The sequence below is a fragment of the Hemitrygon akajei genome, chromosome 3 (assembly GCF_048418815.1).
Source record: "Hemitrygon akajei chromosome 3, sHemAka1.3, whole genome shotgun sequence".
Classification (NCBI taxonomy): domain Eukaryota; kingdom Metazoa; phylum Chordata; class Chondrichthyes; order Myliobatiformes; family Dasyatidae; genus Hemitrygon; species Hemitrygon akajei.
The window spans coordinates 85053027-85078839 of NC_133126.1; the positions used below are offsets into that span (position 1 = coordinate 85053027).

Consider the following 25813-nt stretch of genomic DNA (forward strand, 5'->3'; position numbering starts at 1 on the left):
CTGTGCTGAGTCAGGAAACAGACAGCAATCCCATCTCAGAGCATGTAGCAGACACTAATCCTGTCCAGGTTCAGATTGGCAAAAGTCATTTACTGTAAATAAAAGATCCTAAGTACTGGAGATTGTCCTAAACATCTTAAAAGCAATCTCTTCCTCTTAGTAAGATTACACTTGATCTTCTTGCTGTTGTCAGAAGCTACAAAAACCTCAGTACTCACATCACCAAGTTCAGGAATAGTTATTGCCCCTTAACCATCAGGCTCTTGAACCAAAGGGGATAACTTCACTTGTCCCATCACAAACATGTTCCCACAACCTAAGGACTCACTATCATGGATTCTTCATCTCATGTTCTTGATATTTACTGCTTATTAATTATTATTTATTTCTTTTGTATTTGAACAGCTTTGGTGTCTTTTGCACCTTGGTTGAATGCCCATGTCAGTGCATCTTTCATTGATTCTGTTATGGTTATTATTCTTTACAGATTTCTTGAGTATGCCCACAAAAAATAAATCTCAGGGTTCTATATGGTCACACACACACACACACACACACACACACACACACACACACACACACACACACACACACACACACACACACACACACACACACACACACACACACACACACACACACAATAAAGTTACTTTGAACAAATGCTTCTCTGTATTCTGCCCCTTCATAATAAGTTCTCTACTCTAAGTGGCAAAAGACAATTGTTTTATCCAATCAGCTGTGGAAAACTGGGACTCCTCTCCATGAAATCTGTTGGGATTGGACCAAATGAAGGGTTTGTAGGTCAAGGGTGCTTGGATTATAGAGGTACTACAAATTGATAGGAATACCCATGGGTTAGAGAGCTCTATAAAACAGCCAACACTGCTAGCATCTCCAGCTAAAATACTAAACCATGAGAAAGGTAGACAAGTTCAGACAAATTTAAAGGCAGCCAAGACCACATGAAAGGTGAAATTAGCTTGAAATGCTGAATGATCCGTAACTGTTCAATAAAAATGTATACACCCTGTGGCCAGTTTATTAGGCACACATGCTCGTTAATGGAAATATCTAATCAGCCAGTCACGTGGCAGCAACTCAATGCATAGAGGCGTGCAGACATAATCAAGAGGTTCAGAATGGGGAAGAAATGTGATCTAAGTGACTTTGACCATGGAATGATTGTTTGTGCCAGAAAGGTGGGGGGGGGGGGGGGTTGACTATTACAGAAACTACTGCTCTCCTGGGATTTCCATGCACAGCAGTCTTTAGAGTTTATGGAGAATGGTGCAAGAAACAACAACAAATCCAGTGAGTGGCAGTTCTGAGAGTGGAAATGCCTTGTTAATAGGAGAGCTCAGAGGAGAATGGCCTGACTGGTGCATGCAGGAAGGCAACAGTAACTCAAATAACCACGTGTTACAAGTGTGGTGGGCAGAAGAGCATCTCCTAATGCACAAGATGTCGAACTTTAAAGTGGTTGGGCTACAGCAGCAGAGGACCATGAACAGAAACTCAGGAGGTACCTAACAAAGTGGCCACTGAGTGTATATCTCACATGTTGGTTCAGTTAGTGAACAAGGGAAATATCACACAACAGGTTAAAGTGGCAAGTGGAGCAGCAAATTAGTTAGCAGCTATACTTCCAAGGACAGCAGCCCAACAATTTAGCTCATTCGTTAATATATCATTCATTCAAACCTTGATAATAATGTATCGAACCTCAAAATAACCACTGGCATTTTAGCCACCAGAGCGATTACACATTCTTTGGAATCAGACACTTTGCCAGACGCACTGATTGTAACCATGGGCTGAAGTCGAGCAGATTGCTATCCCCGTTGGTGTTGTGAGGACCAACAGATGTCTCCATGTAGCTTTCTAAAATGATATTCTGCAAGACCTTTCATTATAAAAAAAAGAAACAGGAACGTGTAAACACAAGAGGTTCTTCATCAGGAATTTGCATTTCTTATGACCTTAAGACTTCACAAAGTGCTTCACAGCCAACAAAGTATTTTTGCTTTAAGGCTCATTTGCAATGCAGAAAATGTACTTGCCAATTTATACACATCAGGGTCCTATAAATATCAATGTGGTAACAGCCAGATAATCTAGGCATGTTGGCCTTGGGGTAACTATCAGCCAGGACTGTAGGAAGGGGTTACTTGCTCTTTGAAGTAATGAGATCTCTGAAGGGTCAGGCAGGAACATGGATTACGCTTCTAAAGTCACAGAGGACCTGATGATACACTCAGCATTCTGACACACTGGTAGCAAATTATTCCGCTGATCTGCAGCTCAGAATAGGTATCACAAGGATTCATGCTGCAGTCCAGAATGAAACATCTGCAGACTGCTACAATGGATGCATCAAAGTAGCATGCTACTGCTCCTTCCTGCACGGTCAGCTTCACACAAGAAGTCCAAAAACACAGGGCTTGTTTGTTATAAAGGCTGTTCTAATTTTATTTGCATGACCTGAACACAAAGCTGCTGAGGTGGGTAATATACGACGAAATATGAAAGAAGGAGGCTCCCATAAGACTCCAGTTCAGCTGAAATATACCCTTAAGCAAGTAGACTGAATGCATAATGGAATGCTCACAACAACAAATATGCTGACTTTTCAACAACATGCCTAGGCACCAAAGGAAGACAATTATGAATGTTTAACACTTTCCTCCCCCAGAGCAGTAGGCAAGAAGTGTTGTGCTACACCAACAGCAAATCTCAAAATCTTATTTACACTTTTGTGCTAACAGGAACAAACAACACAATGAATTGTTGGATTTCCTGTTCTTAAAATAAAATGGCACAGCACTGAAGCAAAATACTTATACTGGAAAAATGCAAAAGAATCCTTTGAGATTTTTTTTGATTGATTTAATGTATCAATCCCATATACATTACACTGGTACAAAGAGTACATGCAGATCAAATCAGACCTGGCCATTAAAGGGAAAGCAGCGAAGTCTAAATCTGTTTAAAATTTTGGAGAAAGAAGTACAATATTTGTACTTATTTGGCACCTTTATAACCTCAGGACATCTGAAACTTTACAATCAATAAAGCTCTTCAAGGAGCATTGTGACTGTTGCAATATTTTGAAACCCTGGAACCAATTTTGACATAGCAAGCATTCACAAACAAACAACTCTTCAGGAATGCCAGTTAAACCTTTAGGCAAAGAGGGTTGAACATTGACCTGAACAATTGGGAAGACGTTGCTGCTCCTTTGGATTTCTTGCAATTACCCAAGACGATATATCGAAGGAGAAATCAGAGCAAATACGCAAGCAGATTTTCGGGCAACTACAAAAACACCAAGCCAGTCATAGTGAGAGACTGTGATATCAACTGTTTGAACATCTTGGGTGCCGGAGTTTGGAGTTCAACTCTGCTCTCACCTCCAAGGAACGTGTACGTCCTCCCCGTGAAACGCGTGGGTTTTCCCCAGCTGCTCCGGTTTCCTCCCACATTCCAAAGACGTGGCAGTTAGTAGGTAACTAATCACTGTAAATTGTCCTGTGATTAGGCTAGGGTTAAATCGGGGGTTGTTGTGTGGTTTGGCTCAAAGAGGACAGATAGATAGATCAGGCAAGCAAGCCAGTGTGTTAAAGGCACAGAATTCATGCAACCACACACTGATAGTCCCCTCTGTGTACTTTCCCTGCAAAGGTGCTTCTCAATATCCTTCCAAATAGTTAGCAGCCATTGAAAACTCAGCAGTGTAAACAGACTTCTTTGCTTTCTTAATACTAACAGAGATTTTGATCTTGATCCTTATTACTAATGTTATAGATACAACACCAAAACCCCATGTGGTCAAGGGCCTCTGCTGCTCGCCAATCTTCATTAATTGGTTTCTTATGTTTATGTAAATACACTGTAAACGTACATTTGGCTGCTTATACTCTCTCTAGTTCGGTCCTGTCTGCCAACCTTCTATACGTCATTCTGGTGCCATTTGTCATGACCAATTGTTCTGGCACAAGTCTCTCCCAATTAATGCTACCTTCCTCGCCCCTTCCCTGCCAAATTAATATAATCCTTTCTCCATTACACTACTGTAATTTTCTGAGAGTGTTTTGTTAAGATGTCCAGGAGCACTTATCTTTCATTGCTTCTACTGACTCCTGAACTGATCCCAACACTCCACAAGTTTTAAAAACCCTCACTGCTGCACCATCCCTTGAAGCACACAGTTAAGTAAGAAAAACAAGGGGCAACAGCTGAAGGTTAATAAAGCAAAGACATTTCAGATGTGAAAATGAGAAATACAGAAACACTCAGCAGATCAGGCAGCATCTGTGGAAAAAGAAACAGTTCATGTTCCATGTCAGAGAACTAGGCAAGAGAGAAACAAGTCAAAAATAGATGGGGGAGGGGATAAGGTAGAACAAAGGAAACATCCCTGATTGGGCAAGGTAGGATTATACAATATGGCAGATAAGACCATTTTGGGGGCGGTATGGTGGTGCAGAGGTTAGCACAACACTTTGCAGTACTGGCAACCCAGGTTCAAATCCCACCACTGCCTGCAAGGGGTTCATACTTGCTCCCTGTGACCACTTGGGTTTCCTCCACCTGCTCCGGTTTCCTCCCACCGTCCAAAAAAAAAACCGGTTGGTGGGTTAATTGTTCATTGTAACTTGTCCCATTAGGCTAGCGTTGCTGGGTGGGGGCAGTTCGAAGGGCTGGAAAGGCCAATTCTGCACTGCATCTCAATAAATAAAAGTCATTAGAGTCAGAGTAGGATAAACTGTCTGTGTAATGCACTGCCAATGATATAAATCAGAATGTACAATAAAAAAGGAAAAGTAAAGAAAAATGTTAATGTTGTAGCGGTGTGCTACGTGTGCTACGTAGTTGGTGAGCTGCAGTTGCAAAAGAGGCTTATTCAAACTTTGCGGCCTCGCTTTAAAGCCTTCCTGTTCCCACCCTCCCCGGGCGGGAATGCTGTAGGGGGCGCATATTCACAATCCCGTCCCGCGCGCGGGCTTTTCCCCTTGCAGGTGAAGCAGGCTTGACGCCCTTTCTGGGACCGGCCTCAATGCCGGCGCGCACCACTTTATGAGCCAGTTCGAGTGCGCTCGGAAGTGGGTCGCCACATAACCCCCCCCCCCCCCCAGAACCGGCGATACACCCTCCAATGTCCACAGTCTGGGCCGGACCCTGTTTGGGAGGTCTGCCTCTGCGCCGCGGTGCCGGAATCTCGACCGGCTGCGCCAAGTCCACATGGGCCGGTTTGTGTCGGTCCACCATGAAAACCTCCTCTCTCCCCCCAACGTCCAGCACAAATGTGGACCCGTTGTTTCTGATCACCGTAAACGGCCCCTTGTAGGGCCGCTGTAGCGGTGCCCAATGTCCGCCCCATCGTACAAAAACGAACTTACAGTTTTGCAGGTCTTTGGGTATGCAGGTCGGGTTCTGCCCATGCTATGAAGTCGGTACGGGGGCCAGGTTACTGAGCCTCTCACGTAGTCTGCCCAGGACTGCTGCGAGTTCTTCCTCTTGCCCCCTTGAGGCTGGTATGAACTCTCCTGGGACGACCAGGGGTGCGCCGTACACCAACTCGGCCGTGAGGTGTGCAGATCGTCTTTGGGCGCCGTGCGGATTCCGAGCAGGACCCAGGGAAGCTCGTCCACCCAGTTAGGCCCTTTGAGGCGGGCCATGAGAGCCGACTTCAGGTGACGGTGGAAACGCTCCACCAGTCCGTTCGATTGTGGGTGGTAGGCAGTTGTGTGGTGCAGCTGTGTCCTCAAAAGGCTGGCCATAGCCGACCACAGGCTGGAGGTGAACTGGGCGCCTCTGTCGGAGGTAATGTGGGCCGGGACACCAAAGCGAGATACCCAGGTGGCAATCAGTGCCCAGACGCAAGATTCGGAGGTGGTGTCGGTGAGAGGGACCGCCTCTGGCCATTTTGTGAACCGGTCCACAATAGTCAGGAGGTGCCGTGCTCCTCGCGACACTGGCAGGGGGCCCACGATATCCACATGAATGTGGTCGAAATGCCGGTGGGTGGGGTGGAACTGCTCGGCAGGGCTTTGGTGTGCCGCTGCACCTTGGCCATTTGGCAGTGCATGCACGTTTTGGCCCATTCACTGACCTGCTTGCGGAGTTCGTGCCAAACGAACCTATTGGCTACCATCTGGACGGTTGACCTGATGGAGGGGTGCGCTAAGTTGTGAATGGAGTCGAAAACGCGCTGCCAGGCTGCCGGGACGACGGGCGGGGTTGGCCGGTGGTGACGTCACAGAGTAGGGTATTCTCACCTGGGCCTACGGGGAGGTCCTGGAGCTGCAAACCGGAGACTGCGGTTCTGTAACTAAGGATCTCCTTGTCTGCCTGCTGCGCCTCCGCCAGTGCTTCATAGTCTACCCCCTGGGACAGGGCTTGGATGTTAGGTCTGGAGAGAGCGTCCGCCACGACGTTGTCCTTTCCCGAGACATGCCAGACATCCGTCATGTAGAGATGTAGGACAGATGTCGCTGCTGGTGGGACGAGCAGGGGTCGGATGCTTTCGTGAACACAAAGGTAAGCGGTTTGTGGTCCGTGAACGCGGTGAAGGGCCTACCTTCTAAGTACCTGAAATGCCGGTTTGCCAGGTATAGCGCCAACAGTTCCCAGTCGAAAGAACTGTATTTGAGCTCGAGTGGTCGTAGGTGTATGCTGAAAAACGCCAGGGGTTGCCAGCGACCCTCGATGAGTTGTTCCAGCACTCCACCAACTGCCGTGTTAGATGCGTCCACTGTGAGGGGGGTAGGGATGTCCGTTCTGGGGTGCACTAGCATCACGGCGTTTGCCAAGGCTTCTTTGGTTTTAATGAAAGCGGCGGCAGACTCCTCGTCCCAGGTAATGTCCTTGCCCTTACCCAACATCAGGGCGAACAGGGGGCGCATGATTCGGGCAGCTGAAGGGAGGAAGCGGTGGTAGAAATTCACCATACCCACGAATTCCTGAAGGCCTTTGATTGTGTTGGGTTGGGGGAAATGGCGGACTGCATCTACCTTGGCGGGCAGAGGGGTTGCCCCATCTTTAGTAATCCTGTGGCCCAGGAAGTCAATGGTGTCGAGCCCGAACTGGCAATTGGCCGGGTTGATTTTTAGGTCATATTCACTCAGTTGGGCGTAGAGTTGACGGAGGTGGGACAGATGCTCCTAACGACTGCTGCTGGCTATGAGGATGTCATCCAAATAGATGAAAGCGAAGTCCAGGTCGCGTCCCACCGCGTCCATTAACCGCTGAAACGTCTGTGCGGCATTCTTTAGGCCGAACGGCATGCGGAGGAACTCGAAAAGGCCAAAAGGGGTGATGAGTGCCGTTTCGGGGACGTCGTCCGGATGCATCGGGATTTGATGGTATCCCCGGACGAGGTCTACCTTGGAGAAGATCCGTGCGCCGTGCAGGTTTGCTGCAAAGTCCTGAATGTGCGGCAATGGGTAGCGGTCCGGTGTTGTAGCCTCGTTCAGCCTGCAGTAGTCGCCGCATGGTCTCCAGCCCCCTGTTGCTTTGGGCACCATGTGCAGGGGGGAGGCCCATGGGCTGTCGGACCGCCGTATGATCCCCAATTCCTCCATCCTCTTGAACTCCTCCTTCGCCAGTCGGAGCTTGTCCGGGGGGAGCCTTCGAGCATGGGCGTGGAGGGGTGGTCCTTGTGTCAGGATGTGGTACTGTACACCGTGTCTGGGCATGGCTGCCGTGAACTGCGGTGCCAGAACCGATGGGAAATTCGCCAGAACTCTGGTGAAGTCGTTGTCGGACAGCGTGATGGAGTCTAGGTGTGGGGCCGGCAACTGGGCTTCACCCAGGGAGAACGTTTGAAAGGTCACGGTGTGGACCAGTCTCTTCCTTGGCAGGTCGACCAGTAGGCTGTGAGCTTGCAAAAAATCCGCTCCCAGGAGCGGTTGGGCTACGGCGGCCAGTGTGAAGTCCCACGTGAACCGGCTGGAGCCAAACTGTAGCCGTACCGTACGGGTGCCGTAGGTCCTTACTGTGCTGCCGTTTGCGGCCCTCAGGGTGGGACCCGGTTCTCTGTTGCGGGTATCGTAACTCATCGGAGGTAAGACGCTGATCTCCGCTCTGGTGTCAACCAAAAAGCGGCGTCCCGACTGCTTGTCCCAGACATACAGGAGACTATTCCGATGGCCAGCCGCCGTAGCCATCAGCGACGGCTGGCCCTGGCGTTTCCCGGGAACTTGCAGGGGGGGCTACAGCGGTGGGCTTCTGCACCCCACCGCTGGTGGTAGAAGCACCATTGTTCGTTGGTCTCCTCACCCCTGCCTCTGGGGTTAGTGGGCTCTGCTGCCGGAAGCATGGCCTGGTGATCTGTGCGACGGACGCCCCACTCTCCTTCTTGGCTTTCCACAGCACGTCTGCCCGGGCCGCCACCTTCCGGGGGTCGCTGAAATCCGCATTGGACAGCAGCAGGCGTATGTCCTCGGGCAGCTGCTCCAGGAACGCCTGCTCAAACATGAGGCAGGGCTTGTGTCCTCCGGCCAGGGACAGCATCTCGTTCATCAAAGCCGATGGTGGCCTGTCCCCCAAACCATCCAGGTGCAGTAAACGGGCAGCCCGCTCGTGCTGTGAGAGTCCGAAAGTCCTTATGAGCAGGGCTTTGAACTCTGTGTATTTGCCGTCCTCCGGGGGCGACTGTGTGAACTCCTCAACCTGGGCGGCTGTCTCCTGGTCGAGGGAGCTCACCACGTAGTAGTAACGTGTGGAATCCGCGGTTATCTGCCAAATGTGGAATTGGGCTTCTGCTTGCTGGAACCATAGGTGAGGTCGCAGCGTCCAGAAGCTTGGCAGTTTTAACAAAACTGCATGAACAGATGCGGTGTTGTTCAACTCTGGTTCAAATATCGTTTGGGCCGTCGGGGTCACCAATTGTAGCGGTGTGCTACACGCAGCGCTGAAATAACGACACGTAGTTGGTGAGCTGCAGTTGCAAAAGAGGTTTATTCAAACTTCGCGACCTCGCTTTAAAGCCTTCCTGTTCCCGCCCTCCCCGGGTGGGAATGCTGTAGGGGGAGCATATTCACAGTCCCGTCCCGCGCGCAGGCTTTTCCCCTTGCAGGTGAAGCAGGCTTGGCGCCCTTTCTGCGACCGGCCTCAATGCCAGCGTGCACCGCTTTGTGAGCCGGTTCGAGTGCGCTGGGAAGTGGGTCGCCACAATGTCTTTTTTAAACTGGAGAGAAGTACATATTGGAGTTCACAGAAATTAGTACATGGACCATTGTTTTCCCTAATAGATGGGTTCTCCCCCAAGTTACATCCTTATTATTCAAGATAATTTATTCCAAATAATTGTTCATAACCTGAACAAGTTAGAAACCTAGCTACAAACTGAGTTCCTTACAGAAGATCCCTGCAAACCCTCCTTAGCAGCCAGCAAATCTATCCCCCCAGTCTCCCATAGGTCCTTAGTATCTACAGGCTGGACATGTGTCAGTTGGGGGGGGACCTGTTTAGTAAAGATTTGGATTTGAGATGACAGGTAACAATTACCAAATGACAAAACTTAGAACTGTAGTGAAGTGAGGGGAAGACAATAACAGACTTCAAGGAGACACACAGTAGCAAGCTCGGGGATGTAGGGGCTTTAGACTTAGGAAGTATATTGTGTTATATTGCGAAGGGAAAATTGAGAAGAGACAACCTATTAGGGACAATCTCCTGAACAGGTTTAAGAATAAAGATCTCAGTATACATGCATATTTTACTATACAACTGGCAGGGCGGATCAAGAAAGTGATCAGAAAATCAAACTGGGTCCTGGGTGTCATAAACAGAGAGACAGTGCACAAGAGCAAGGAAGTTGTGATAAACCTTTATAAATCTGTGGCCTGGCCAGCATCCACTTCTGAGTGTCACACTTTAAGAAACACCTAAAGGCTTTATAAAAGTGTAAAACAGATTAATGAAATGGGATTGGTGTATATAGCCATTTTGGTTGGCACAGTGGAGCTGGGCCAAAGGGCCGATTTCTATAGTTCAGTGTATGTATCAATCTGTGAAAATGATTCCTGGAAATATTGATTTAAATTATGTGAAGTGACTGGAGAAGCTGAGGTGTCCTCGGTGGAACAGAGGAGGTTGCAACAGTATCTGATAAATGGATTTAAGATCATGAAGAGCACACATACAATGTGTTAACAGTATCAGAAGTGTCATGAACGAGGAGATGAAGATGACAGGCAAAGGATTTAAAACTGGTGTCAGGAAAAACATTTTTATGCACAAGTGTTTGAGGTTTGGAATGTACTGCCAGGGAAAGTAGTGAAGAGATATACAACTCAAAAGTAAACTGGGCAAGTGCTTGAAAGGAAACAACAAGAGAAACAGACTGGGCAGGGCTGAACGGAGTGTGCTCATCATTCTTACATTGTACAGCATGACACTACTTTCAGACACTTGCATTCAGGTTCAGACATTTGACAGTGAGAGGGATGAAAGCAATGGGGTTTATGACAATGGATCAACACAGTATAGGCATCTGAGTGTCGCAATTTAAGGGAAATTTAAAGGTGTGGGAGAAGTGAGAGCCTGGCAGAGCCAGTTATCGGAGTGTTTGGGGAAGCTGATGCAGTGGTTACAGGTTATGTCATCAAAGCCATCATCCAGGTGCGAAAGAGGAGGAAGCCAAGGATGGATCATGGACATTTTGTGGAAATGGTACAGAAGCTGTTGCAAGTGATTCTCTGGCTATAGCTAAATGAGAGCAGGCCCAAACAAGCATTGTGCCATCCAGATAGATGACGACCAGAAGGAGTGGGAGGGACACATGTTCAATTGTACCAAAGAATCCAGACCTGTTAGGCAGGGTCTGACTTTTGATCAAAGTAACCTAAAGCATTGTGTGGCATTGTTTCCTTATTCTGACTGGGCCTCGAACTGCATGAGAAAGTGAACAAACCACACACGAGTGGCCAATATTGTCTGGAACACCAGGGGGATATTCCCTGCTCCTCTATCATCTGTGTTCATCTGAGCATGAGTCAAATATCTGTTTGGCATAATACCAACATCTCCCAAGGGCTGAAGATGGTTGCGACTACTTTCATAAAGCCCATACAAACTTGCTTCCACAAAAACATCAGCAGGCATGGATGCACGGGAATACACCCTTCTTCTGGCCAAGATACCCACAAGGATAATGGCAACCATGCATTTCGGTGCAAGACCAAACTGAATTTGGATTTTCATGTTCCAGAGCATTTACAAAATATTTCAAACAAAACTGAACTCCAATTTCTCTTGAGGCTTCTACATCCTACCCCTTCCTCGGACCATTCTGGCCTTCCCAAATTGCTTTATAGCCAATTTCAAACAGCAGACACTATTGCAATACAACACCACAGGTGCCAAATTGCAAGCTTTTAAATCCACCTGAGAAAAGCTAATGGGGCATCAGTTTCAAAAGCACAAGAAGGTCTGCAGATGCTAGAAATCCAAAGCAACATACACACAAAATTCTGGAACAACTCAGCAAGTCAGGCAGTGCCTAAGGAAATGAATAAACGGTTCAGGCCAAGACTCTCTTTCAGGACTGGAAAGGAAGGGGCAAGATGCCAGAATAAAAAGGTGGGGAGGGAGGGGAAGGAAGATAGCTAGAAGGGCATAGGTGAAACCAGGTAGGTGGGAAAGACAAAGGGCAGGAGAGCATAGGACTCTGATAGGAAGGAAAAGTGGACCTTAGGAGAAAAGGAAGACGACGAGGACTCAGGGGGAAGTGAGAAGAAATAATAGGCCAGAGTGGGGAATAGAAGAGGGGAGGGAGAGGGGAAAATCCTTTTACTGGAAAGAGACAATGTCCATGCCATTAGGTTGGAGATTACCCAGACGGAATACAAGGTGCTGTTCCTCCACCTTGAGGGTGGCCTCATCGTGGCACAAGAGGAGGCCATGGACCAACACGTTGTAATGGGAACCAAAATTAAAGTGTATGGCCACGGAGGAGTTCCGCTTTTGGTAGATGGAGTGTAGGTGGTCAATGAAGCAGTCCTCCAATTTATGAAGGGTCTCATCACTGCAGAGGGGCCACAGCAGGAGCACTGGACTCAATAGATGAAGCCACCAGATTCGCAGGTGAAGTGCTGCCTCCCCTTGAAGGGCTGTTTGGGGCCCTGACTGGGGGGCAAATGGGCAGATGCAGCATTGAGGTCGCTCGTAGGGATAAGTGCCGGGCGGGAGATTAGTGGGAAGGGATGAATGGGCAAGGGAATCACAGAGGAAGCAATTGCTGCAGAAAGCAGGGGTGCAGGGTGTAAAGATATCTTTGGTGGTAAGATCCCTTTGGAGATAGTGTAAGTTTGGGAGGACGATGTGTTGGATGCAGAGGCTCGTGGTGGTCGATATGGACAAGAGGAAATCTATCATTGTTAAGGTGGCAGGAAAGGGTGAGTGTGGATGTTCAGGAAATGGAGGAGATGTGAGTGAGGGCACCCTCAATGGAGGAGGAAGGGAAGCCCGTTCTTTAAAGAAGGAGGCCATTCTGATGTTCTGGAATGGAAAGCCGCGGGCTGGGAACAGATGCGGCGCCGATGAGGGAACAGAGAAAAGGAAATAGCATTGTTACTGGAGACAGGATGGGAAGAGGTATAGTCATGACAACTATGGGAATCAGTAAGTTTATAAAAGATGACAGCTGACAGTGTCTCTCCAGAGATGGAAACGCAGAGATTGAGAACGGAAAGGAAGTGTCAAAAATGGTCCAAGTGAATTTAAGGGCAGGGTGGAAGTTAGAGCCAAAGTTGATGAAATGAACAAGCACAATATAGTTGTATGAAGCAGCGCCAAAGCAGTCATCAATGTAGCAGAGGATGAGCTGGCGAGCAATACCAGGGAAGGCTTTGAACATGGACTGTTCTGCGTAGCCAACAAAGAGGCAGGCGTAGCTGGGGTCCATGCGTGTGTCCCTGGCTACCCTTCGAGTCTGGAGAAAGTGAGAGGAGCTGAAGGAAAAATTGTTGAGAGTGAGGACCAGCTCTGCCAGATGGAGAAGGTTATTGATGGAGGGGAACTGGTTGATTCTTTAATTGAGAAAGAAGCAGGGAGAGCTTTAAGGCCTTTGTGATTAAGGGGAGGGGATCGATGTCTATTCCCACCCTCCCCCCAATTATGAAGGGACTGGGCATCCATGGTGAAAATGAGGGGGTCAGGGCCAGGGAATTGAAAGTTAAGGGAAGAGATCAAGAGCATGAAAAGTGTCATGGATGTGGGTGGGAAGGGACTGAACCGAGGGAATAGGATTGGGTCATCAGTTTAATGGCACAGAACACAGCAAGTGCTGACATGAACTTGGAGGCTTCAGCTCTGTGGACCAATCATTACAAGTTAATTCACCTACGTCTCGCTCAGATTCAGATATACAAACAACTGAACCACAGCTGCAAGTAAAGATGCTATTCTCAGGCGAATACGCTGATTACAGGGTGTGGCACAGTGGTATATGGGCTTTCACTCTGTTCCTTTCCTGGACCTAACACCACCATAATCAGTTACTGGAAGCAGAGGATAGCTCTGCCATTTAAGAATCTGCCACCAGAATCACAGTCGATCAAGACAAAGTTACTTCCAAAATTTATGATCACTTTAGAGATAGAAGAGATTGCAATGCTGGAATCTAGAGTAAAAACACATTACCAGAGGAACTCAGCAGGTCAAGAAGCAGCTTTTGGGGGAGGGGGAGGAATCTGCAAATTCCTTAAGTGGATTCTGAGTTCACTGCTCTCAAGTTGTTAATATGGGAATAAATAAAACTAGGTTTTCCAATAAGCCACTGCAGATTTCCCCTTGAATGTTAGGAACCTGGGGTGGTGGAGTGTTGGGGGGGGGGGGGGCATGGGAAGGGGAAGTAGATGGGAATGTGAGGACAACTAAGTGGTTGCTTGCATCAAGGATGAGAGGTGAGCTATAGAGCTGTACAATATGATGAGAGGCATTGATCGTGTGGATAGTCAGAGGCTTTTTCCCAGGGCTGAAATGGTTGCCACAAGAGGACACAGGTTTAAGGTGCTGGGGAGTAGGTACAGAGGAGATGTCAAGGGTAAGCTTTTTACTCAGGGAGTGCAGGGAGTGGTGAGTGTGTGGAATGGGCTGCCGGCAACGGTGGTGAAGGCGAATAAGATAGGGTCTTTTAAGAGGCTTTTAGATAGGTAGACGGAGCTTAGTAAGAGGGTTATAGGTAAGCCTAGAAAATTTCTAAGGTAGGGACATGCTCGACACAACTTTGTGGGCCGAAGGGCTCGTATTGTGCTGTTGGTTTTCTATGTTTCTATGACATTCAGCATTGACATGATGGACTAATATTTTCATGCTGCATGTCTCCATGAGCACTATTCTACCATAAAATGTTCGTTCCACCAAATTTATGGAACTGAGAACACTGTTGTCCCCATTCAGCACTTGCCTGGTCATAGGGAACAGCAAAGAAGCTGCACTAAAACCACACCTTCCTGACGTTTGGGGTCCTGAAGACCCTATGGCTAATGAAATGCTTCTGAGCTCCAGTCACTAACATAGACAGACAGACATACTTTATTGATCCTGAGGGAAATTGGGTTTCATTACAGTCACACCAACCAAGAGTAGAGTAGAAATATAGCAAAATAAAACCAAAAATAATTAAATGATAATAAATAAATTATACTAAGTGGAAATAAGTCCAGGTCCAGCCTTTTGGCTCAGAGTGTGTGACACTCCGAGGGAGGAGTTGTAAAGTTTGATGGCCATAGGCAGGAATGACTTCCTATGACGCTCAGTGTTACATCTCGGTGGAATGAGTCTCTGGCTGAATGTACTCCTGTGCCTAACCAGTACATTATGGAGTGGATGGGAGACATTGTCCAAGATGGCATGCAACTTGGACAGCATCCTCTTTTCAGTTACCACCGTCAGAGAATCCAGTTCCACCCCCACAACATCACTGGCCTTACGAATGAGTTTGTTGATTCTGTTGGTGTCTGCTACCCTCAGCCTGCTGCCCCAGCACACAATAGCAAACATGATAGCACTGGCCACCACAGCCTCGTAGAACATCCTCAGCATCGTCCGGCAGATGTTAAAGGACCTCAGTCTCCTCAGGAAATAGAGACGCGGTCACTGGCAGTCCTACAAACAGCAATGAGTAAGTAGCCAGAAGGTCAGTTTTAGTAGCATTAGATAAGAAAGAAGCATTCACCAGAACGCCAAACTTCCTTGAGTATTAGCACGAGGTTTACACATCTACGTCTAGTTAGTTGTGCCTCAGATTATCTGTTTTTTAAGAAAAGCAACAGCACCAAACATTTTAATTCCAGTTTCCAGTCTCATTCCAACATGTCTGTCCACAATCTCCACTATTGCCACGATGAAGCAACTCTCAGGTTGGAGGATCAACTCCTCATTTTCCATCTGGATAAACTCCAACCTGAAGGCATTAATGTTGATTACTCCAACTTCTGGTAATTTTACCTCTCCCTTCCCTCTTCTTCAATTCCCCTCTCTAAACCCCCTCCCTTTCTTCTCGTCACCTATCACTACCCCTGATGCCCCACCTCCTTCCTTTCCTCCCATGGTCCATTCTCCTCTCCTATCAGATTCTTTCTTCTCCAGCCCTTTATCCTTTCCACCTATCAACTCCCAGCTTCTTACTTCATCCTCCTTCCCTCACCCACCTGGCTTCACCAATCATTTTGAAGCTTGTACTCATTTCCCCGCTCCCACCTTCTTATTCAGGTTAAAAGATCTGCACAGCATCATCGGGCCTGTATTGTTCTATGCTCTATGTTCTCTCTTTATACAGCACCTTCCACAACTTCTGGACATTCTAACGCACCTTGCAGCCATTGAAGTGCTCTTGATGTGTGAATTCTATTACAAAATTGACCAAATGGAACAAAGTGTGAATGGAAGAGTTGCAGGGTATATGGAAGGAGGGAATGGGGATGATTGGCTGGGAGCTAGTATAGACCCAGCAAGCTGAAAGATCTCCATCCTTGTTGCTGTCAATTTGCCTGTAGGGAAAAATCACACAGTCAGCAACAATATAATAACCAGGGGGATTTACCTCTTCTATCTACTACCTTCTTACTTCATCCCTCCTCTCCCCCACCTACCTACCTTCCTCCTCACCTAATGCTTGCCAGCATGCACTCCTTCCTCACTACCATTTTCTTATTCAGATTTCTGCCCCCTTCCTTTCCGGTCCTGAACAAGTGTCTCTGACTGAAACACCAAACTGTGTATTCCCTTCATAGATACTGTGTGTGACCTGCTGAGTTCCTCCAGCATTGTGTGTGTGTGTGTGTGTGTGTGTGTGTGTGTGTATGTATGTGTGTGTGTGTGTGTGTGTGTGTGTGTGTGTGTGTGTGTGTATGTATGTGTGTGTGTATGTGTGTGTGTGTGTGAGTGTGTGTGTGTGTGTGAGTGTGTGTGTGTGTGTGTGTGTGTGTGTGTGTGTGTGTGTGTGTGTGTGTATGTGTGTGTGTGTGTGTGTGTGTGTATGTGTGTGTGTGTGTGTGTGTGTGTGTGTGTATGTGTGTGTGTGTGAGTGTGTGTGTGTGTGTGTGTATGTGTGTGTGTATGTGTGTGTGTGTGTGTGTGTGTGTGTGTGTGTGTGTATGTGTGTGTGTGTGTGTGTGTGTGTGTGTGTGTGTGTGTGTGTATGTGTGTGTGTGTGTGTGTGTGTGTGTGTGTGTGTGTGTGTGTGTGTGTGTATACATGCACACTGGTGCAGGGAGAGGGGTGGGGAGAGTAAGGAAGCTCAAAATTTGGAGCTCTCCCTCAGTCGGTATACCTTCTCTGTTCAAGTCTCAAATGGAAGCTAATAACTTACCACTTGACAAGGCAGGCATCACTGACAAAACTGACACACAATAAACTTTTTGAATCTGAAAAAGGGTATTGACTGAAAAGCCTGAAAGCACGCCCCTCCATGCTCAAATGCAGCTTCTATCCCGTTGTCATGAGAGTCTCAAATGAGAAGATGGACACTTGACCTCCCACTCTACGTCCTCATGGACTTGCACCTTAGTACACTGCAGGTGGATAATTACTGTAATTTTATTGTTTCCCCTTGTACAACCTTAATACTTGGTTGTAATGAACTGTACAGATGCCTGCAAAACAAAGTTTTTCAATATACCTCGATATGTGACAATAATAAACCAATTTGCCAATCTCATCTTTCAATCCAAATGTTGCACCATCCAGAAAGCTGAGCACAAGCAACAAGCTGGCATTCCCTGTGCAGGGCCGAATGAACTGGAATTGCTTTATTATTGTCACATGTACCAAGGCACCGTGAAAAAGTTTTTTTTGTTTGCATGCCTTCCAGAAAGATCATTGCAAACACAAGTACGCTCAGGTCGTAAAATAGAAAAAGAGAATACAGAATATAACAGCACCTGCGTTGGTGCAGGTAATGTTATCAGTACTAGAGCATGGAATTAAGATCAGGAGTATGCCAATTGAACCCTCTGCTCTACCATTCATCGAGATCATCATTAATGTTCTCTCTCATTGTCTTTTGGTTGTATTACCTCCAAGTTCCTCAATTCCTTTAAGATTCCAGCTTCCTTTCAGGAAGAAGTGGTTCAATCTCTCAGCCACCCAGACTGAAACAGGTTCTCATTACATTTCTCTTTTCACAGTTGGTGGGAGTTTACTGTGTGCAAATTGACAGCCCTGTTGCCTCTACCATATCAGTCCTTACATTTTGTAAGTATGTCATTGGTAATCAAATCAGTTTGGAATATACTGAGGTTTGTGAGTTCTACTTTCCCCATTCACTGCTATCAGCATGTTTATCACAGCTTCTAACCGTTTGGTCTACTTATGCCAAAGTAAATGATGCTTTAAACTCCAACATAAACACACTCTTCAATTGCTCAGTCACAGTACAATGCTCTCATTCTTGTGCTTCTGTGTTCCAGAAGCTTCACAACCTCGAGGTTTTCAGACCAATCTGTGCACTGTGCACACATATGTGAAATTACACCCACTCTTCCCCAACCAAGTACACAGGCCACAGTTGTATTACAGGATCACATCTAGCACCTGTCTATAAAAGGTGGCTGGTGGGATCAAACTTACAGTTCGCTCTGCACCTCCTACACTATTCATTTAAGGAAATGGTTCCATTTTCTGGTGAACACAGCCAAATATCTCTCAAGAAGAATGAAAGGACCAAAGATAGACCAATAGCTTTTTGACAAGATTTGAATGGTATCATCCAATAGAAACCTCCAACCGACTACAGGTGCAGATATGGTGACACAAGTTTAGCCTCAAGCACTAGTCTGTTGCAACATTTCTCACACAAAGCACATATTAATGTTGTTAAAACATTAATAAGCGTTCATCAACATTCAGTAACCAAAGGGTAGCTTCAACAATCACACAATTTACATTTTACCAAAAGTCTCAGCAATATTGCAGGGCAAATGTGAACATCATGGGCCCAATAACATTTTCTGCAGTTCATAATTAACTAATTAGAAATATGTTAAGATTCACGAAGTGACGATTGTATTTTGTGCCTTCTAGGTTACAATTCCGCTGAGATGTTTAATATGCCAGTCAGTAACCTGAAGTGCAAAGAACCTACTTCACTGCACATCTGCAAATGCACCTCAGCTCCCACAGAGGCGGGCATGGCTTCGCTAATTCTTGTCTTAAATTTCACATTGGTGCGTATGCAGATTCCAACTTAATACAAAACTCGAAATCACACTGAACTTAAGAGCCAGCTAAAATATAGTTTGCTTTGGAATAACGTGAATTATGAACTGCAAGTCTACCTGCACGTTTAACTCACTCATGGAGGCCAGATGTTTCACCCAGGTCAAGATGCTATGGAGGGGCCAGTTCGAAGCATTACTACTTCTTCACGGTAACAATCAGTGTATTGAAACGACTAGCAGTGAATTCCATCACATTAGCTCGCAGTTCATTAAAGATGACTGTTCGTTATTCCTTCTCTCCGAGAGGTGTCACATGCACACTTCCCGCAAACAAATCCTCCGCATGCTTTACATCCCGAGGGGGTGAAAACAGCGAAGAAAGTTACTCGGCAAACTCTAACGTTAATAAACTCAAATCTTTCTTGCCTGCTACACGTGAACGCAGCTCGAAGCTGTATTCTTCCCCCCAGGTACAAGCTTCCTTACCTGGTCTGCACCAGAAACTAGTTCTAAAATACATAGCATCATCCAGCCAAAAACTCCAAAGATCATCTTGAATCTGTCAAAATGAAACTTCCCAGAACGTCTCGATGGCGCCGACTTTTGCAGGTCCCTCTCAGAAACAAAGTCCTTCTAGGCGTGTTTTGTTCTTTTGTAGAACTCTTGCTCCCAAGTGAGGGTTGAAGTTTTGACTCGGTCTGCTCCGGGATATTTATCGCCCGTGCATCTGTGTGGATTGCAGATCCAGGGCATTAGATGCTGTGAGTTTGATTGACATGTAGAAAGAGCTCTGCGAGCGCGTGTGCAGGGAAGAAAGTGGGTGGGGTGTGGTGCGAGCAGGAATGAGTTTTGCAGGGATTTGGAAATTTATATTTTTGCCAGTTATTCTGGGCAGGAAATCCACGCTATGAAATAATGCCAAACGCCTGAAGTTAACCGGTTTCCATTTATTTAGACTGTCACGCCTCGATGGCTGTTCACATCCCTTACAGATCAAATGCCCTGCCTGAACATAACAAATATGTTTTATATCCCAGGCAGCAATGCACTGTTTCTGTTAAAGGCCATTCAGTACGGGGAGAAAATACATGTTTGAAAGAATATCGAAAAATGTACGACAACAAATTCACAAACAACGTTAAGCCTGGAAATAAGGAGCTGCTGGAAACGGACCTAGGTAAAATGCAAACTGTTTTGTTGTTGTCACGTGTCCCTTTGCAGATCATCCATACAAATCGTTTTATCTTATCAGGGCATCGAGTTAGTACCAGAGAAAATAATTTTAAAAAGTGCAGAATGAAATGTTACAATCACAGAGAAACTGCAATGCAGTCAATCAGGTGCAAGGCACAATGAGGTAGGTTGAAGTCAAGAATTCATTTTATGGGACGAAGGATATCCGATGGTTTTATAACTGGGATAGAAGCAGTCCGCGCACCTAGTGGCACACGCTTTCAGGCTTTTTGCATTTGTACCTGATAGGAGGCGGAGAAGAAAGAGTATCTGGGGTGGGTGGGCTCTTTATTATGGCGGTTGCTTTACTGAGGCATTGAAAGGTGTAGGAAGTTTAGAATGATAATATAAAAAGATTTCTCCCTGCTTATTTTTAGGGTCATCCATGGCTCAGGGTGCCACAGTTTCACGTTCACTCTCCAGAAGTTTGAGCATATATTAGAAACGGGCCAGTCGGTCATCTATCACACACTGATTCCACTTTATTACCCCCCACACTCCCCTCAACCATCCTCAGATTCTGCCACACAACCACATACCGAGGACAGCTTACAATGGTCAATTGATCTACCACTCTGTGATACAGGAGAAAATCAGAAACCTCTAGGGGAAACTTTTTCTGGTCACAGGCAGTGCGTTCAAACTTCACATACATAGGAATGTCAGGATTGAATGCAGATCACTGGAGCTGAGAGGTAGAGGCCCTACCAATTAGGCTACCATCTATTAATCTAATAAAGGTGTATGGTACAGTTTGCTACAATGCAGAGACAGTTCAGCACCAGTATGGGGATAACACACCAGTAGCAATGGTACCTTTTTGATCGTATATTAAACTGTGGCTGTTGTCGGAGGTGGGTGGAAAGGTTTGATCACTGTTTGCAAGAACAACAAGGACCAGCAATAATATTGACATTCCTCTCAGAGCTTTGGCAATGTATGTGCCAAACTATGTTCTATGTTGCTATATTTCTACACTATTCTTGGTTGGTGCGGCTGTAACCAAACCTAATTTCCCTCGGGATCAATAAAGTATGTCTGTCTGTCTGAGATCTTACAGTGCAAAAATTGCTCATTGCAATTTTGACCTTGCAACAGCACTGAACTCTGGGAAATATTTAACTGGCTGCGAAGAACTTTTGAAATATCCAGAGCTGATTAAAATGAAGTGCAAATGAAAAGCTTTTCATTTCCATAATAGGAAGCAATCATTCAGCTGCTGTGATGTAATTAAATAGCAAAAAGAAGAATTTCAGTGAAATAGGTCTAATTAACAAGGTTAGTGAGGGACATGATGAAAAGGGTGTGTGTGTGTGTGTGTGTGTGAGATATAATGCTATCATGCTCTATGGAATGAAAACTCAAGTTCAAGTTTATCGCCATTCAACCATACGCATATATACAGCTAAACAAAACAGTATGCAAAACACATTACATACCGTCACACACAGCACATATAGTTATGATCCAGCACATAGTCACAGAATAATTTTAGTACAGGACCCTGAGTTGCATGGCCTAAATATTGACAGCTTGGCATAAAGTGTGAGGTGCATTTGTATGTCAGACAGTATAATGTTACTGGCGGTATTATAATAGAAACAAGCAGCAGTGAAACAGCAGTGATAGAAGATGAAAAGGTAACCAGATCGATCAATGACCAGGGCATTCAGGAGGGTGTACTTGTGTACTGAGTGGTAGCAGGATGTTATGAAGTCTAACCGTAAGAACAACAATATACTAATGCCCATTTTATTCAGTTAAGTTAAATAGATCACCAGTTGCTCACTCCCATTCGGTAAAATATTGACCATCTCCCTGTGCATTTACCCCCAAATAAATAAAATACCAGTTCCTTCGCAATTAACCTACCGACATTTCACAAATTGAATAAAGTCATTCTGATTCATCCCAATTAAATAGAACAAGGCTAATTCTTTCCCAGTCACTATCATGCAATCAAGTACAAAGATAACAATTTATTTGCATTCAGGATGAGAAATAGAATATGGATGAATAATTATGTCCAATCTATTGTTAATTAGTCGCATATCAGAAGAACAATTCTTTCCATTCACCACAATACCACAGCGCTAAAGTGATTACAGATCAAAAAAAATTTATGGTTGTAAGATATTTACAAGATCCTAGCATCATGAGACAATTAATATAAATGCAAGCATCATTTCTATTAAGTAAAATATTGATAATCATTTCATTGTCCTTTACCATAATCAATGAACATCTGAATACTAATCCCCTTCTATTCACAAGTAAACGGAATTGCCAAAGATAAATTATCTTCTTATTTGTCTCAATTAAATATAATTCCCCCAAAGAAAATCCATTTCTTTTCACCTCAGTTAAATGGAATTTCAATAACTTTCAATAACTGAATGTCTCATTCAGTAACATTACTCAATTCACCTTTAAACTCATCACAATTAAAACAGACTTCAAAAAAGCCTCGAATAATTTACTGTAATTAAATAGAATTCAAATTGAGCTACAGTATTAGTTTACCATGCTCCTTAATTTAGTAAATTCCCAATAATTCAATCACCTTTCAATTCATTGCATTTCAACAGAACATTTGCAAATCTAATTCCATTTGGATTCATTAAGTAGAATATTGCTAGTTAGTTTCTATTCACTCCAACCAAATAAAGCAGTCCTCTCCTAATTCACTTCAATTAAATAAAATATCCAAATACATTTCCCATTGATTGTAATTAACAAATTAACAGAATCAATCTCTCTAATACACCCAACTGCTATTGAAGAATAGCAGAATGATCATTTTTGCATTCATCCGAATTTAAGAAGATTAGTGCAATTCTATTTTTTTGTCCTATTTAAATAGAATTCACAATGGCTTCACGCTTGTTACAATTGAGCTATTTCAAAAGACTTTCCAAATTGCTTTAATTGTTAGATAAAGCCTCCACTTCATTAAATAAATGTCTAGTAAACTAACCCCTATTCATTGTTTCAATTTCATTGAATTCTAACAGAACAAATCCCTTTCTGATTCGCCTATTTAAATTCAAGGTTATTAATTCAGCACATCACTGAAACCAGCCTACCCTCCATTGTCTTTCTCTACACTTCCCACTGCCTCAGTAAAGCAACCAACACAATCAGTCCCGGTGAAGGGTCTCGGACCGAAGCGTCGACTGTACTCTTTTCCATAGACGCTGCCTGGCCTGCTGAGTTCCTCCAGTATCTTGTATGCATTGCTTTGGATTTCCAGCATTTGCAAATTTCCTCTCGTTTGCAGTCAAAGTCCCCCACCCACTACAGACATTCTTTCTCCTCCCCCTCACATCACAAGAAGGTACAAAAGCTCGAGGACAGCTTCTACATATGGATGGCATGCAAGACAAGTTTTTCCACAGTATCTCAGTCCATGTGACATCATAAACCGACTTACATTTCCCATCCATATATATTGACTGTTAATAAATATACTCTACCTCCCATTCACATTGGCTAAATAGCATTCCGATGAACCTTCCCAGCCTCATCATTTGAAAAGAATATCAACAAGCCAGTCCCCTTCCTGTTGAGTAACTAAATGTCTATAACACTAACCGTTATGCTACCATGATGTGTGTGAGTTCCCTTAGAACAATTCACCTTTCACCCTTTAGTTGTAATCTCACCCAACCAATAGGTGAAAAGGCCTGCTAGCATTTGCCTTGTTTTGTACCTGTATATATAATTTTATATTTCTCTATCAAATCCACCCTTATTCTCCTGCACTCCGGGGATTAAAGCCCTAACATATTCAATTTTTCACTATAATTCAGTTTCCCAAGTCCTAGCAATGCCTTTCTGAATTTTCCCTGCATTATTTCAATCGTATTAGTATCTTTCCTACCAGTAGATATGGAATAAAATTCATTCTCATGAAATTTGTGTGAAAAAGAGGAAACAAATCAATTTAATTTTTTCAGCTTGCATTTCTTGAAGCATGTGCAGATTACACATCTTCACCGTACAGAAATTCATGATATGCCCCAATTTCTAGGAAGACAGACCCTCTGTAATGCTGGGGTTACTTGCATTAAGTTTCATCTGTCACTTGCTTGCCTAGTCAAACAATCCATCTATGTGTGTTTTCCCCATCTACTGCTATCTGCCTCATTGTTTACCACAGTTCCAGCTTTGTATCATCTGTAAACTGGAAATTTTACCCTGCAAACGTGTGTCTCCAAATTTTAATATATATTCAAAAAAAAACACTGGCCTCTGGGTAAAATCCACTTCCAGAAAACAACAACTTCCAGCTGCCCTCTGCCTTTAAACGAATATACAGCCCACGCTGCTTCTGATCAATTAGTCCCATCAACCTCAATTTCGGTAACTAGCCTTTTGCAAGGGATTTATCAAACATTTTCTTAAAATCCATACAGATAGCATCTATTGCCCATATTCATTTATCTCTATTACAACATCAACTATTCAATCCTATTATTTAAACCGGATATCCTTTTAAGAAAGGGGTTCCCAACCTGGGATCCACAGACCCTTCAGTTATTGGTAGAGGTCAGTGGCATAAAAAAGGGTTTGTAAAGTTTTAAAAATCCCTGCTGATTCTCCTTTCTCAAGTCAGACTGTGCATTAAAGGTTTCCCAAGTTACTATTTCTAGAATCCAGTACAATACTGAAGTGGCCCATTTTTCATGTTTTTAGGTTAGACTGGAAATTAACAGCAAACCATTCTATCATTTCCATTCCCATCTCTTACAGCAACCTAGGAGCTATCCTCTCTGAATTTGATTGTTAGCTTGCTTTAGGCCGAGCAGCCCTTTCAGTAATTGGAGCAATGACGAAGGCCTTTGACCTGATATATTGCTCTATTTCTCTCACCAGAGATACTACTTGACTTGTGAAGGATTCTAGCCTCCCTTGCTTTCTTCTAATATTTCTACTTCCTTTATTGGTTTTTATTACCACCGTGTCTCTACTACCTTTCTTTCCACTGAGGTATTTCCGAGCATCCTCTTGGTAAAATTCAGCTTCTCTTCAAATTATTCTAATCCCCTTCTTACTAATTAGTGTGATGGCATAGAGCTCGAGTCTCATTAATATTCTGGGGACATTGGCTTGAATACGAGCATGGCATCTGAAGCATTTAAATTGAGGCAATTAAAATGACCCATGGCCTTCTAATTCACCCCAATTAAATTCAACACCAATTGACCGATTTCTTCTAATCCTCTGCAATTTAAAAAAAAAGCAAACCGACCTCTAAACATTCACTTCAATTGTTTACATTTAGAATAATCCAACATATGTCCCATTCATTTTAGTTAAATAAGCCAGTCATTTTGATTATACTGATTAATACATTAATTCTCATTTGCCTTAGCTAAACAGAATACCCTGCCATTTCACCTCGATAGTATAAAATTTAAATAGACAATTAGATTCCCTTTCAGGAAGCACAAGAGATGACAGATGCTGAAACATGGAGCAGCAAATAATACACAAGAAGAACTCAGTGGGTTGATCAGCATCTCTGCAAGGGTTTTGACTCAAAGCATAGTTCCTTTCCTCTCATACAGGGGTTCCCAACCTAGGGTCCATGGACCACTTGGTTATTGGTAGAGATCCATGGCATAAAAAAGGTTGGTAACCCCTACTCCCACAGATGCTGCTCGACCTGCTGAGGTCCTGCTGCAGATTATTTGTTGCTTTCTGTTCCCATTCCCCTTATTTTTCAGAACTTGAGAAAATTAATGCTTTACCATTCAAATTCATGAACTCATACCCATTAAATCTTTCCTATCCTATTTAGTCTATTAAAGTGGACCATGAAGAGTTTGTAAATAAACACGATCAACCTATGATCTCACCATCCAATATTGTTAGGTATTGACCAAACACATTCCCAAACATCC

The 25813-nt window shown here is 44.6% G+C and overlaps 1 protein-coding gene across 5 annotated transcripts in view; it reads right to left on the reverse strand.

Annotated features, from left to right (window-relative positions):
• Positions 1-19487, reverse strand: part of LOC140725165 (fibulin-7-like) — a 71305-nt gene extending 51818 nt beyond the window's left edge. For 2 of the 5 annotated variants that reach the window (XR_012098280.1, XM_073040267.1), the window contains exon 1: positions 19158-19484. Coding sequence is in view for 4 of the 5 variants with exons in the window: in XM_073040267.1 (XP_072896368.1) it covers positions 19158-19223 (66 nt within the window). In the remaining variant the exon portion in view is untranslated. Of the gene's footprint in view, positions 1-19157 lie in introns of all 5 variants that reach the window. The other 3 variants (XM_073040264.1, XM_073040263.1, XM_073040265.1) reach the window with 3 other exon arrangements.
• Positions 19488-25813: the final 6326 nt, after the last annotated feature.